Source organism: Schistocerca serialis, chromosome 10 (genome assembly GCF_023864345.2).
Source record: "Schistocerca serialis cubense isolate TAMUIC-IGC-003099 chromosome 10, iqSchSeri2.2, whole genome shotgun sequence".
NCBI lineage: Eukaryota > Metazoa > Arthropoda > Insecta > Orthoptera > Acrididae > Schistocerca > Schistocerca serialis.
The window spans coordinates 115,834,123-115,849,278 of NC_064647.1; the positions used below are offsets into that span (position 1 = coordinate 115,834,123).

At 39.0% G+C, this 15,156-nt stretch overlaps 1 protein-coding gene across 1 annotated transcript in view; it reads right to left on the reverse strand.

Annotated features, from left to right (window-relative positions):
• Positions 1 to 15,156, reverse strand: part of LOC126425305 (mitogen-activated protein kinase kinase kinase 10-like) — a 731,045-nt gene that overhangs the window by 105,243 nt on the left and 610,646 nt on the right. The window contains exon 5 of the mRNA XM_050088284.1: positions 5,426 to 5,684. Within this exon, the coding sequence (XP_049944241.1) occupies positions 5,426 to 5,684 (259 nt within the window). The remainder of the gene's footprint in view (positions 1 to 5,425; positions 5,685 to 15,156) is intronic.

Genomic DNA, 15,156 nt, shown 5'->3' on the forward strand with positions numbered 1-15,156 from the left:
TTTTATCTTTTCCTGGATATTTTAGTACTTCCTTCTATCGTTAATTGATTGAAATGCTGCTTCTGTTACCCAAGATTTCTTTGGTGTTATCTTCCTTGTTCCTGTGTTTATCTGTACAACTACTGTGATTGCCCTTTTTAGACATGTCTATTTCTCTTCAACTGAACTCACTGCTGTGGTATCCATCATCACTGTACTTACAGCCTTTGAGAACTTGCAATGTACCTCATCATTCTTCAGTACCTCAGTATCTCACTTCTTCCCACATTGTTTCTTCTGGATGATTCCCTTAAACATCCATCTAATTGTGATCTGAGTCTATATCTGCTCCTGGGTATGCCTTAAAATCCAATTTTGGAATCTCATTTCACTGTGATTACAAACAGATAAAATACTACACTCCAGTAATAGCACAAGCACACCCTGGTAGTGACAGAAGTGATGGAGGAGAAAAAAATCAATACCCAGGCAGAAGCAAATAATGGAAGGAGTATAGGCAATCACTCTGCTGAGTTGAAGCACTGAAGGCAGAAAGACGTACAATCAAGCTTTTCATAACATCCTTCTCATAGCTAATAGACTAAATAACACAAAAAGAGCTCTGAGACAACACAGCTGCATGAGTGAAAATAAATGAAAATGTGTGTGTGTGTGTGTGTGTGTGTGTGTGTGTGTGTGTGTGTGTGTGTGTGTGTGTGTGTTCACTCAGTGAAAGAATATTGTCTAAAAGCTTAGCTATGAATTCAGTCTTGTTTATGAGCCAATCCACCAGTTAATACCTCAACTACATCTGGATCTACATACATATTCCACAAGCCACCATATGGTGCATGACAGAGGGTACTCTGCATCATCACTAGTCGTTTCCTTCCCTGTTCCACAAGAAAATAGAGCAAGGGAGAAACAACTGTCTATATGCTTCTGTACAAGCCTCAATATCTCTCACTCTTATGGTCCTTAAGCAGTATAATCTTTCTGCAGTTGGCTTCATGTGCCAGTTCTGTAACTTTTCTCAGTAGTGTTCCTTGAAAAGAATGCCACCTTCTTTCCAAAGATTCTCATTTGATTTCCCAGATCAGGTCCATAATAATTGCATTTTTATCTAACCTATCAGTAATAAATCTAGTAACCTGTCTCTGAATTGCTTCAATATCTTCCTTTAATCTGAACACTCAAGCAGTACTCAAGAATTGGTTGCACTAATGTTCTATATGCTCTCTCCTTCACAAATAAACCACACTTTCCTAAAGTTCTGCCAATAAACCAACATTGACCATTCACCTTCCCTACTACAGTCCTTAAATATTTGCACTATTTCACATCACTCAGCAACATTACACCTAGATATTTAATCAACTTGACTGTGTCAACTAGCACACTAACAACGCTATATTCAAACATACGGGTTTGTTTTTCCTACTCATTTGCATTAACAAACATTTTTTTTACACTAGTTGGCATTCATCACACCAACTAGAAATTTTGTCTAAGACATCTTGTATCCTCCTACAGCTACTCAACAATAACACCTCCCATGCACCACAGCAGCATCAGAAAACAGCTGCAGATTGCTGCTCACATCCTGTCCATATAATCATTTATGTACACAGAGAATAATAGCAGTCCTACCACACTTCCCCATGGCACTCCTGATGATAGCCTTGTCTCCGACGAATACTCTCCATCAAGGAGAACAACTGGGTTATCTGAATTAAGAAGTCTTCCAACCACCCACATATCTAGGAACCTATTCTGTATGCTCTTACTATCATTCACAGTCTGCATTGGGGCACCATGTTGCAAATTATTTTCCAAAATCTGGGAATGTGGAATCTACCTGTTGCCCTTCACCTGTGGATCGCAGGTAGATAGAGTTTTTCCGTCTCAAGGAAATTTATTATATTCAAATTGAGAGAATGTTTATGAAATCTGCAGCACATCAATTTAATGATATTGGTGTGCCATTTTATGGGTCCATTCTTTTACCCTTCTTATATGAAGGGCTTATTTCAATAGTGATACAAGTCCATTACCTCCACTTTTCTGTCTATAATGCTTCTGACATTAAGAGTCCCAACAAACAGAAAGAAAGGTTCATCTCTAGCAAGCAGCCATATGCTTGAATATTTCTGGTATCTCAACTGCAGATTTTTCAGCAGTCATTTAACTTTAGGACTCTGTATCTCAGAATGAACAAAAGGGGGATTTCACTCATACATTGCAACTCATTTGTTTTCAACTCTTTCAGTTGCTTCTCTATGTCAGGGATGCCAATTACTGTCCTCCATATGGGAATCTGTGTGATGGTCACACAATGAGATGTTTGTACTATTTTTGTAAAAGCAAAATTTACAACTACGGCTTTCCATTTGCTTTCCTCTAATGCCATACAAGACTAGTCAAAGAGTGACTGGATAGAAACCTTTGACTCGCATAGCAATTTCATATACACCCAGAATTTTCTTGGGTGCTCAACAAGATCTTTTGCTAAGGTATGACAGTGGTAGTAGTTGTTTCTTGCGTCAATATTTTTACAGACGCAGGAATCTGTTCTAAATTTTTCCTGCTATTATTTGTGCATTCCCCTTCTGAACTGCAAGTGCAACAGCCTTTCCTTCCTCAGCATTCTCCGAATACTGTTATTAAACTACAGTGGGTCTCTTCCACCCTTAATCCACTTACTCAGTGCATGCTTCTCCTGAACACGAATTACAATCCATTTAAACTTTGCCCATAATTCCTCTACATCATTTGACTGGAACTAAATGATATCCATTCACTGTCTAAGTAGGATGCTAACCAGTGCTTATCTGCTCCTTTTAGCAAAAATACTCTCCTGATCTTTTTGATGGACTTATTAACTTTAGCAACCATTGTCGCTGTGACAACATCATGATAACTAAACTCTGCCTCTATACTGACACTGTCAATAAGGTCAGGTCTGTTGGTAGATACAAAGTCTGAAATATTTCCACTGCATGTGGGTTCTCAAACCAGCTGCTCAAAACAGTTTTCAGGGAAACTATGTTCAAATGCATGATTTTTAGGTTCATTGGCACATATCCAAGTAAAAGCAAAACAACAGGTAAAAATCATATTTACTTATTTATTTAAAAGAATGCAATATTTCCCTACCACAATAAATGATACTATTCATTGGAGAAAATGAGATTATGTTTTATCACTGTGATGCATGATCCTATAAAACTGTTCATCATTATCATCATTTATGAGTGATTATGCCTTTCAGTGTTCAGTCTGGAGCATAGTCCCCCTTATAAAATTCCTCCATGATCCCCTATTCAGTGCTAACATTGATGCCTCTTCCGATGTTAAGCCTATTACTTCAAAATCATTCTTAACCGAATCCAGGTACCTTCTCCTTGGTCTGCCCCGACTCCTCCTACCCTCTACTGCTGAACCCATGAGTCTCTTGGGTAACCTTTCTTCTCCCATGCGTGTAACATGCCCCCACCACCTAAGCCTGTTCGCCCTGACTGCTACATCTACAGAGTTCATTCCCAGTTTTTCTTTGATTTCCTCATTGTGGACACCCTCCTGCCATTGTTCCATCTACTAGTACCTGCAATCATCCTAGCTACTTTCATATCCGTAACCTCAGCCTTGTTCATAAGGTAACCTGAATCCACCCAGCTTTCGCTCCCATACAACAAAGTTGGTCGAAAGATTGAACGGTGCACAGATAACTTGGTACTGACTTCCTTCTTGCAGAAGAGAGTAGATCGTAGCTGAGCGCTCACTGCATTAGCTTTGCTACACCTTGCTTCCAGTTCTTTCACTATGTTGCCATCCTGTGAGAATATGCATCCTAAGTACCTGAAACTGTCCACCTGTTCTAACTTTGTTCCTCCTATTTGGCACTCAATCCATTTATATCTCTTTCCCACTGACATTACTTTCGTTTTGGAGATTCTAATCTTCATACCATAGTCCTTACATTTCTGATATAGCTCTGAAATATTACTTTGCAAACTTTCAATCGAATCTGCCATCACAACTAAGTCATCCGCATATGCGAGACAGCTTATTTTGTGTTCACGTATCTTAATCTCACCCAGCCAGTTTATTGTTTTCAACATATGATCCATAAATAATATGAATAACAGTGGAGACAGGTTGCAGCTTGTCTTACCCCTGAAACTACTCTGAACCATGAACTCAATTTACCGTCAACTCTAACTGCTGCCTGACTATCCATGTAAAGACCTTTAATTGCTTGCAAAAGTTTTCCTCCTATTCCATAATCTCATAGAACAGACAATAACTTCCTTCTAGGAACCTGGTCATATGCCTTTTCTAGATCTATAAAGCATAGATACAATTCCCTGTTCCACTTGTAACACTTCATTATTTGTCATAAGCTAAAGATCTGGTCCTGACAACCTCTAAGAGGCCTAAACCCACACTGATTTTCATTCAGTTTGTCCTCAACTAATACTCGCACTTTCCTTTCAACAATACCTGAGAAGATTTTACCCACAACGCTGATTAAAAAGGTACCTCTGTAGTTGTTACAATCTTTTCTATTTCCATGTTTAAAGATTGGTGTGATTACTGCTTTCGTCCAGTCTGATGGAACCTGTCCTGACTCCCACGCCATTTCAATTATCCTGTGTAGCCATTTAAGACCTGACATTCCACTGTATTTGATGAGTTCCGACTTAATTTCATCCACCCCAACCGCTTTATTGCACTGCAATATATTGACCATTTTCTCCACTTCCTCAAATGTGATCCTATTTCCATCACTGTTACTTAGGTAAAAATGCAGCCTTCAATTTAAATATCATTTCTTCACAAAACTACAGTCAAAAAGTGGTTATTGTTAAAAACATTCTCTTTTGCATTTTGTCTGAGTGGCAAATCACAAAAGCTGCACACAACTTTTAAACATATCCATCATTTTGATTTGCAGTTCCTCGTATTGGCCGTGTTTGCACATCCAACACTTTTAAACATATCTTAACATACTGAGAAATTCTAACAGTGTCACACAAATGGACTGAGGAAGTAGGAATTAAGAGTGAGAGATGCACTTATTTTGAAGATACCAAATACAACTCTTATCATATTTTAACATAAAACATGTAAATGATGGTCACAAATTTTTGAGAGTTTCAACTCACTTCCATTAATCATTCCAAAAGAATTATTGGACATATTATCCAACACATGTAACCACAGGCATTAATGAGAGTAACTTAATATTATACATAGTCCTCTTGTATTTTTAGAGTCTTTCATGGTTTCAAGGCAAAAGTGCTCAAGAAATATTGAGCAATATCATATATTGAAATGAAAATTAAAAATAGTGGAATGGCTAATAAATAAAATAAATAAATGAAGAGAAGTGCAACATACGGCATTGGATATCAGCACAAGTTTAGTGTAACCTCGAACAAACCTGAAGGTGAGCTGATCTGGCCAGGTTCTTTCTTCAAAGAGCGCAGCAAGCGGTTGCGCTTGAACTTTCCACGGCGCCTCTTGGGCGTCGGTGCCTGCTGGGCTTGAGCTGTCTGCTGGATGATCATGATGTGGAGCTCACGCTCCAGCAGGTCAATCTCACGTGCCTCCAGCTCTCGTTCGCGACGACGCAAGTGTTCCTCCACTAGTTTCTGCTGCATCTGTGCCCTCGTCAGCTCTTCCTCACGACACCGCAACTCCTGTGGCCATCATACAGAGTATACAGTGTGACTAAATGTGTATTATAACAAATTAAATTATTACAGCAATACAATTTCAGATTGTGCCACCTAATATGACACATCTTCATTAAACCATTGCAAATCATACTCTAGTTACCTCTTTCAATTAATATGAAATATGTGTATAACTTACAAAGAAAATATCAGCATATGCATGTGGCTGAATATAACAACTGCACAAGAAGTACAGTTAATAGAAACTGACTCATTTTAAAACAGATTCTGTTATACATCAACAAACACTACCTGTCCCGCTCAAAATGAATGAAACTTATGTTGATTTGTAGCAATACCACCATAGAAAGTGTACGTTTATGTGTCAGTCAGAGTTCAGAATCATGCAGTCACACTTTTTACTTAATATTCTATATTTGTGGCAAAAAATAACCAAATTCAACACAGCACATCACCATACATTTTCAAAACGTTGAGTTTCCAGCTGGTTTACTGATTTGGGTAAAAATTTTTTAGGTGCCAACAATGTTAAAGCACTCAAACAGCAACTTGACACCCAAAAACTACCGTTTGACAAGTCCTAAAGCAACACTATCAGCTTCACACCATTATAGCTCCAAAACTGATCCACACAGTGTGACTGCCTGGCGCACAATAACCAGGAGCCATCACTCACTTGCGCTTATAAACCCTCAGTTTCCCCACCAAAACTTACAATAAACACAAAATACAGAAAATGGACCACCATTGAAAATGTATATAATTTATAATTACAATATTGTTAAATGAAAAGTCTTTTCCCTCCAGTCTCCCTCATACCATACGAATCATCCTACGTCCAACAATTTATGCACAATTAAATAAAACATGAAATTTGTGCAGAAGTATGTATAATAAATGGCAAATAAGTTGTTAAAATACGACAAAAAATAAAGGTGGCCTGTTCATAGAAGTACGTCTTTGTGCTCTACTCAATGTTGGGATCGCATATTACATTTAAATAATCACTTTAAAGTGGCATAAGAGTGTTTGTTTCCTGTTATGACGTAACTTCTGTAGTTTTTGTGACATACGTGGTAGCAATGTCTCTAAAGATGCACCTCATCTCAGTGCCGTGATTACTCTGGTGTGATTGGTTCTGCTATATATCAAAACTGTGAATTACTGTTTAATTCTGAAGTATTTCTAAGTAGTCTAAATGATTAATGGAAAATCTCATATAAAGATGTGAAACAAATACTAACAAAGAGATAGAGGGGCTGGCCAGTACTTACCTCAGCTCAGTACAGCCGATAGATACACATAAAACAGAACTGAAAATTTATGTTCCTAGCTTTCGGAACAAATGTTCCTCCATCGGGGAGGAGAGAGGGGAAAGAAAGGGAAGAAGGGAAAGGAGATTCAGTTAGTCACAACCCAGGTTATGAAGCAACAGGGAAAGGAAAATAGGGAGGGTAGCAAGGATGGAGGCATGGTTGTCAGAAGGAAGCCAAAGATATTCTACTGTAAGTACTGTGCCAGCTTCAAACCAAACAGGATGCATACAGAAGTAAAGAGGTATATAGTATAAAGATAAACACAACTATGTAGGATGAAAAGATGCGTGAATGGCTAAAGAGGAAAGGGAAAGAGGAGAAGACTGAAGAGTGAATGGGAGTGAGGTTGTTTAACGTAGGTTCAGTCCAGGGGGATGGCGGGATGAAAGGATGTGTTGGAGTGCAAGTTCCCATCTCCGCAGTTCAGAGGGACTGGTGTTGGGTGGGAGAAGCCAAATGGCACATACGGTGTAGCAGGTTCCTAGGTCCCTAGAATTATGCTGGAGGGCATGCTCCACTACTGGGTATTGTGCATCTCCTAGGCAGACAGTTCGTCTGTGTCCGTTCATGCGCTCAGCCAGTTTAGTTGTTGTCATGCCGATGTAAAAGGCTGTGCAGTGCAGGCATGTCAGTTGATAAATGACATGTGTAGTTTCACACGTAGCCCCGCCTTGAATTGTGTATGTTTTACCAGTAGCGGGGCTGGAGTAGGTGGTTGTGGGGGGATGCATGGGGCAGGTTTTGCAGTGGGGTCGGTTACAGGGGTAGGAACCGCTGGGTAGAGAAGGTAGTCTGGGAATATTGTAGGGTTTAACAAGGATGTTACGGAGGTTAGGGGGGCGACAAAAGGCAACGCTGGGTGGTGTGGGGAGAATTTTGTCAAGGGATGATCTCATTTCAAGGGTTGACTTGAGAAAGTCATATCCCTGGCGGAGTAATTTGTTGATGTTTTCGAGGCCAGGATAATATTTGGTGACAAGGGGAATGCTTCTGTGTGGTCTGGGCGTAGGAACATTGTTGTTGGACGGGGAGGAATGTATTGCTCGGGAAATCTGTTTGTGGACAAGGTCTGCAGGATAGTTGCGGGAGAGGAAAGCACTGGTCAGGTTATTGGTGTAATTGTTGAGGGATTCGTCACTGGAGCAGATACATTTGCCACGAATACCTAGGCTGTAGGGAAGGGAGTGTTTGATGTGGAAAGGATGGCAGCTATCAAAGTGAAGGTACTGTTGTTTGTTTGTGGGTTTGATATGGACAGAGGTGTGGATGTGAGCTTCAACGAGATGAAGGTCAACATCCAGGAAGGTGGCTTGGGTTTTGGAGAAGGACCAGGTGAAATTCAGATTCGAAAAGGAGTTGAGGTTATGGAGGAAATTAAGGAGTGTTTCTTCACCATGAGTCCAGACCACAAAGATGTCATCTATAAACCTATACCAGGCCAGGGGAAGCAACTGTTGGGTCTTCAGGAAAGCCTCCTCCATGCGGCCCATGAAGAGGTTGGCATAGGACGGAGCCATCCTGGTTCCCATGGCCGTTCCCCTGATTTGTTTGTAGGTCTGGCCTTCAAAAGTGAAGTAATTATGGGTGAGGATGAAGTTGGTAAGTGTGATAAGGAACGAGGTTTTTGGAAGATCTTCGGGTGGGCGTTGGGAGACGTAGTGCTCAAGGGCAGAGAGACCATGGGTATGTGGGATGTTTGAGTAAAGGGATGTAGCATCTATGGTGACAAGAAAGGTTTCAGGTGGGAGAGGAGTGGGAATGGATTTGAGACATTCTAGGAAGTGGTTTGTGTCTTTGATGTAGGATGGGAGTCTGCGGGTGATAGGTTGTAGGTGCTGGTCAACCAGAGCTGAGATACGTTCGGCTGGGGCTTTGAAGCCTGCTACAATGGGACGGCCAGGATGGTTCTCTTTGTGGATTTTGGGTAATAGGTAGAAGGTAGGGGTACGTGGCTCAGGTGGAGTGAGTAAGTCTATGGAAGCCGTTGTGAGGTCTTGTGAGGGACCTTGGATTTTTAGGATTTTTTGCAGCTCAGTCTGGATGGAGGGAATTGGGTCCTGGGTAACAGCTTTGTAGGTTGAGGTGTCAGAGAGTTGACGCAGTCCTTCTGCCACATACTCCACACGGTCAAGTACGACAGTTGTGGAGCCTTTATCCACCGGGAGGATGACAATAGAGTGGTCTATTTTCAGCTCCTTAATGGCACGGGATTCAGCTGGGGTGATGTTGGGGGTTGTCGGGATGTTCTTCAAGAAGGACTGGGAGGCAACACTGGATGTGAGGAATTCCTGAAATGTCTGCAAGGGATGGTTTTGGGGGAGGGGAGGAGGATCCCTTTGAGAAGGCTTCCATAGACTTACTCACTCCACCTGAGCCACGTACCCCTACCTTCTACCTTCTACCTTGTCTTGTCTTTAAATATGTCTGCTTGTGTCTGTATATGTGTGGATGGATATGTGTGTGTGTGTGTGTGTGTGTGTGTGTGTGTGTGTGCGTGCGAGTGTATACCCGTCCTTTTTTCCCCCTAAGGTAAGTCTTTTCGCTCCCGGGATTGGAATGACTCCTTACCCTCTCCCTTAAAACCCACTTCCTTTCGTCTTTCCCTCTCCTTCCCTCTTTCCTGATGAGGCAACAGTTTGTTGCGAAAGCTTGAATTTTGTGTGTATGTTTGTGGTTGTTTGTGTGTCTGTCGACCTGCCAGCACTTTCATTTGGTACATCAAATCATCATTGTTTTTAGATATATATTTCCTACGTGGAATGTTTCCCTCTATTATAACCAACTAGAATCTAGAGATACAATGCTACTTACAGGCATTGCTGAAGTGAAAAGTTCACAAACTCTTGGGAGGCAGTTAAGCAGTGCCAATATGGATGAAGAATCTGAGTTTTTGAGACTTCCATTAACCATCATGGTCTGAGGTAAGTTCTCTGCCAGAATCAATAAAGTATCTCAGACTTGTCCCAGCATACATCTTCTCAGTTATGTGCATAATTTTATCTTTATTGCTGTTTCAATAACAGAAGCATTCTGCTGAACAATACACCTCTATCTCACTTGTTCACATATGCAAGGGGAAGGTGGTAATGTAACTGAATTCCTCGTCACTACATCCCAATTATTCAAATTCCCCATTGTTTCCCTTCTTCATAAATAGGAAGAATGCTGGAATGGTTTCTTAAACAGACCACAGCCATCTCTCTTCCATGTGCATCCCCCAAATACACTAATGCTGCCTCTCTATGACCTATACACTGACTGGGTATTAATTCCCATCTTCTTGTATAAAACAGTCACAGGTTTCTCATCTCATCACATCAGGGTAAAACTCTAGCTTTTGTTTGTGATTTGGGGAAGCACATGGAAGGAAAACGGCTGTGGTGTACTGAAGTGACTATACCAGCATTCTTTCCATCAAGAGTATTTAATAAAATAATGTTATCAGGAAAAATTTCATTTTCTCATATTATTTCCTTACATATGTCTGAATTTTATGTTGTGTGTGCCATATCAGTGTAAAATTGAAGCTTGTCTTAACATTACTCAATGACAGACTCATCTTAACTGGAAAGTTAAAGATAAAAAAATGTGCATTTGACACACTACAAACAGAAAAAAAGCTATCATTATAACTGATTATGTTCATACACAATTACCAAAAAAATATTTTTCTTTGCGTAATACTGAATATGTGTAATTTTAACTACTACAGTGATAGAGGCTTCCTCTTCAATTGAGTAATAGTTGAGATACACTCACAAGACTTAAAGGCAGAAACAATGATTGCATTAGAAATACAGAACAACAACAAAATAAATAACAGTAGAACTGTGTGGTGTAAAATTGCTTGGTAACTAGTATTAATTTTTCAATGTAGATAGATTACAGTGGGGCACATTTATTACCACGGCTCTATAGATCTCAGACGAAAACAAGCAGGCAGTTTTCAGACAGATACACTTAAGCATGCATGGAAAAAAGAGATAATCTAATCTTAGAAAGTAACATTTCTATATAAACTGAAGACACAATACATCATTTATGACAATAATGAGGACTTTTTAAAAGTTAATGCCATGCAAACAGCTTTTGGCAGCCTGAATTTACACGAAATAAAAAGAATAGAAAAAATATGAATCTTTATAATAACGTACAAAGAGACTTTTACAAGACATTATGATAATTGATATTCTAGGATGGAAACAACAAGCAAAAAATGAAGAAAGGTGACTATTCACCTGCAGATGAATGATGTGTAGTGCATAGACAAACTTGAAAAGATCATAAAAATACACACACACACACACACACACACACACACACACACACACACACACACACACACACGACCATCAGCACAAAGGTCTGTGTCTGAGACAGAAGACAGTCATGTAATACCTGTCACCACTAATCTGCCGTTGAGTGGTTGCTTTCTCTCCCCATATTTTGTCCTAAATTCTATAATTTTTATTAAAAATTGCCATTGTGGTGTCAAGAAAACTAATTCAAACTGGTTCATTAATAGATTAAGAGAGGTGTGGGCATACTGCTGCTCAGCCACTACTGCTGGCACAATGCCACATTATAATACATCTCAGTTGCCAAACAACCCTGCTTGCAGAGTCAAGTTACTGTAACAGCTAAGCATAAAATTTATGCAGAAGATACAAGCAACTGGAAACTTTCTCTGGTAATACCACTCTTAAAATTGTTGCCCTGCGGGACATAACTGAATGTCTGTCAACGTGTACGTACTTCGTAGAGATTCTTCTCTCCTCCACTCACTATTTCCCACAGCCATAGAGGAAAGTGATTTATTTCTTTGGCCTGGACACTAAGTATCACATTTTACATTGCCACAAACCATCTCACGTTCTAAGCCACCTTTTAGGTCATATTTTCAGAAGAGCAAACGCAAAACTTCCTGAAAGATTAAAAGTGTTTGCCAAACTGGAACTTGAGCCTAAATCGCAGGGTCACAGGCAGTTCTGTGCCAATGTAAGCTTTTGGTGGGCCCCAAACACCAATTCCAAGTATCAGTCTGCAAGTACCTCCACTGGACATTCCCAAACTTGACAGAGGCATTCGTGCATATCTTTCAGGATTACTGCAACTTGGATGAAGTGACAAATCGCATGACCACAGTCTTGGAGATGTTCCAGAATCATCTGAGAACCTCTTACAGTGAAAAAACAGGAGAGAAGTACTGGCACACCACAGTTTTGAGTCAAGTCACAAGCCACACTCAGCTGGTATAACATTTCCTGTGGAATGCAAAGGTCTAGATTTGACCACCAGAATAACTGCAGCTCTAACCCATCAAGGAGCTTAATTTCATCAAGAGCTCCATTTCATTCTGTTGCAAGGTAAAAGATTCATCCAGGGGCACAGAAAGTATCCAAGTTCTTTTGTTGAAACTAATAACCAGAACATGGTGTAACTGCGCAATGCTCTGTTATTGCCAATTTTTTTAGCCTTGGAGTTCTACATAGCACTTGCGCTCTCTGAATCATTCTTATACAGTGGGACACCATTTGCTAATTTATGCTTCAGTGTTGTGACAAAAAACAAGAAATTGCTTTTTGGAGCAAAAAGTATATGCTTCTTTGCTTTCAGATAAACTGCAGATGTCAGATAACTGAATACTAATTTTCCTAATCTCCAATAGCAGTTATTACACAAAATCAAAATCATAACCATTCTCTTAATTCATTCAGTATTGTGCACAACGTTCTTGCAGGATAGTGTGCCTACAGGGGGGAGAGGGTCATTTTTTTTAAAGAAACTGCATAACTCTGAATACAGTTTCACACAGATTTATCATTTTCATTTCTTCCCTTTAACAAAAGAAATGCAGATACAAAACAATAACTGAAAAATTTCTACAAATGCATGCAACACCAATGCAAGCAGTTTATTTAGAACACTCACCTCTTCAAGTGATCGGCAAGCCTGCAGTAGCGTAGGGAAGAGAGTAAGAAACGACAATTTTTACCAAGGAGACTACAAGAGGCTTTCTCATAGCAAAAGGTGACTGAACATATGACAGCATTTCAATATGGCATAAACATTAAGAAACAAAATATATATGCAGCCTCTGTGATATGCTTGCACAAAGTGCAGTGCTATCATCTCAGCTGCAATAATTGAGATTCAATTTTTATTTTGTTATAGACATTTGAGCTCACACTCCAAGACCGTGGGTGTGGTAAAGGGCAAGCATGCTAAAAAACATTCCATAAACTTGTGAGGGAATTAGTCTTCAAAATTAATAAACTGAAACAATAATCTAGTCAAATGAAGATCAGAGAAAAGCATGACACTTCAAATACAGCAATAAAAGATGAACAAAATGTTGCCATTAAACTAACCAAAGCAAAATAGGTTTCGTTCTGTTTTTAGGTGCATATGAAACTGTATAATGTTACTGAAAACATGACACAAAACTGAGAACATACTGTAAAGAAAATTGTGTCAAGCCATAGTGATATATTAATTCTTTTTTTCCTTTCTTGTTTCATCACTAAACGAAACAATACAGGCATGTGATGATAGTTGTGCATTATATAAATACTAGTCATCAGTGAGAGAGAGGAGAGAAGCAAGGCTTGCAGTTTTGTAATTTATATGGATAGTGTGATCAGAAGTGATTTCTGAGAAGTCAGTCAGGCTATGAAACACTGCCATAAGTCAAATCACCATCTACACAAACTAAGTCTAATATTTATTGCTGACTTTGTTCTGATATTTTGACCATACGTTACTCACTAAACTGCAGCCTAACATGAAAGGAACAATGGTTACTCTGAAATGCTGTAATATTTTACAACTATGGGTGTTAATTGCCAAATACATTAAATGCTCAAAAGGCACAATTTAAAATTGAAACTATAATTTGAAACTTGAACAAAACTATTATGTGGCTCATCCACAGCACCATATTTGCTGACATACACTGCCAATTAACTAATAACAATAAAATACAGTTATCTAAATTCCATTTGTAAGAGGTATGAGCAAGGAACAATAATATGAAATGCCATTTAAAATTCAGCACCTACAGCTGATATTATCCCAAATAAAACAACAATAATTTCACCATTTGTGTTCCTTCCATCAACTTATACAGATGGATAAACATAAAATCTCAATAATAAGTACAAATATATAAACTTTCTATTTACCCACATCAAAATCTATGTTATTGTTTATTAAGCTTTGCAAGTTTATAATACTGATAGTAGTAGTAAAAGTCATAACCCATTCCTGATAAAAATATTCACACTACTGCTATTCTAGATATCTGACATAATACAATAGATACACAGATAACCAACCAAATAAGTAGAAGAAACAAAGAATATGACTACATATTTCCAGTTTCAAACCAGTTAAATTCCTTACTTTTATCTGTCCACAGCTGAAAATGAAGAATTAGATTTTATAAAGTCCTCTGTTCTGTACTTCCAGCTTCTTCACAAAGAAGAATAGGTGTGGTGAGACAACCATTGAAGGCACAGTGAGAGAACATGTACTGTAGTCCAATGATGAAAAATGTAATAGATGTTTTAACGACATATTAAATTTATTTTATACTTCTACTGATACTACTTCACTGATCCAAGAAAGGAGATAGGAAACATCTTCCATGCTTTCAAGTGTGTCTCAAAAAAGGACAGTAAAGAAAACTTAAAGTGTCACTAATTGTTGATGTCGAAATGATCACAATCAGATCACTAGACAAGCAGAGAGAGGGAGGGAAGCCATTACCACCAAAAACAATGCAATATCTGCTAAAATTATTTACGAAGCTGTGAAAAATATAAATCTGAGTAACCAGACAGGACCACATTTTCTAGAGAAACATAGCTGGTTGAGCAATGGCAAAACACGCAAACTCTTACAGAGTCCACCACAAATTGAACACAGATGCAGTTATAGTGGGAGTAGGGCAGTATTGCACTACATCCAATCATACCAATGTAACATCACTGAGTTTTATGGTATATGACCTACATCAGAAAATTATCCTGACATTTGCCAAAAGTATTTCCACCAAACTGCGGGAAAACTAAATTGTGATAACCTATTAGAAACTGTCCTGAACCTTGTATAAAATGTTCTCAATCTCCTTGAACTGCCAACATGAGTAAAGTAAA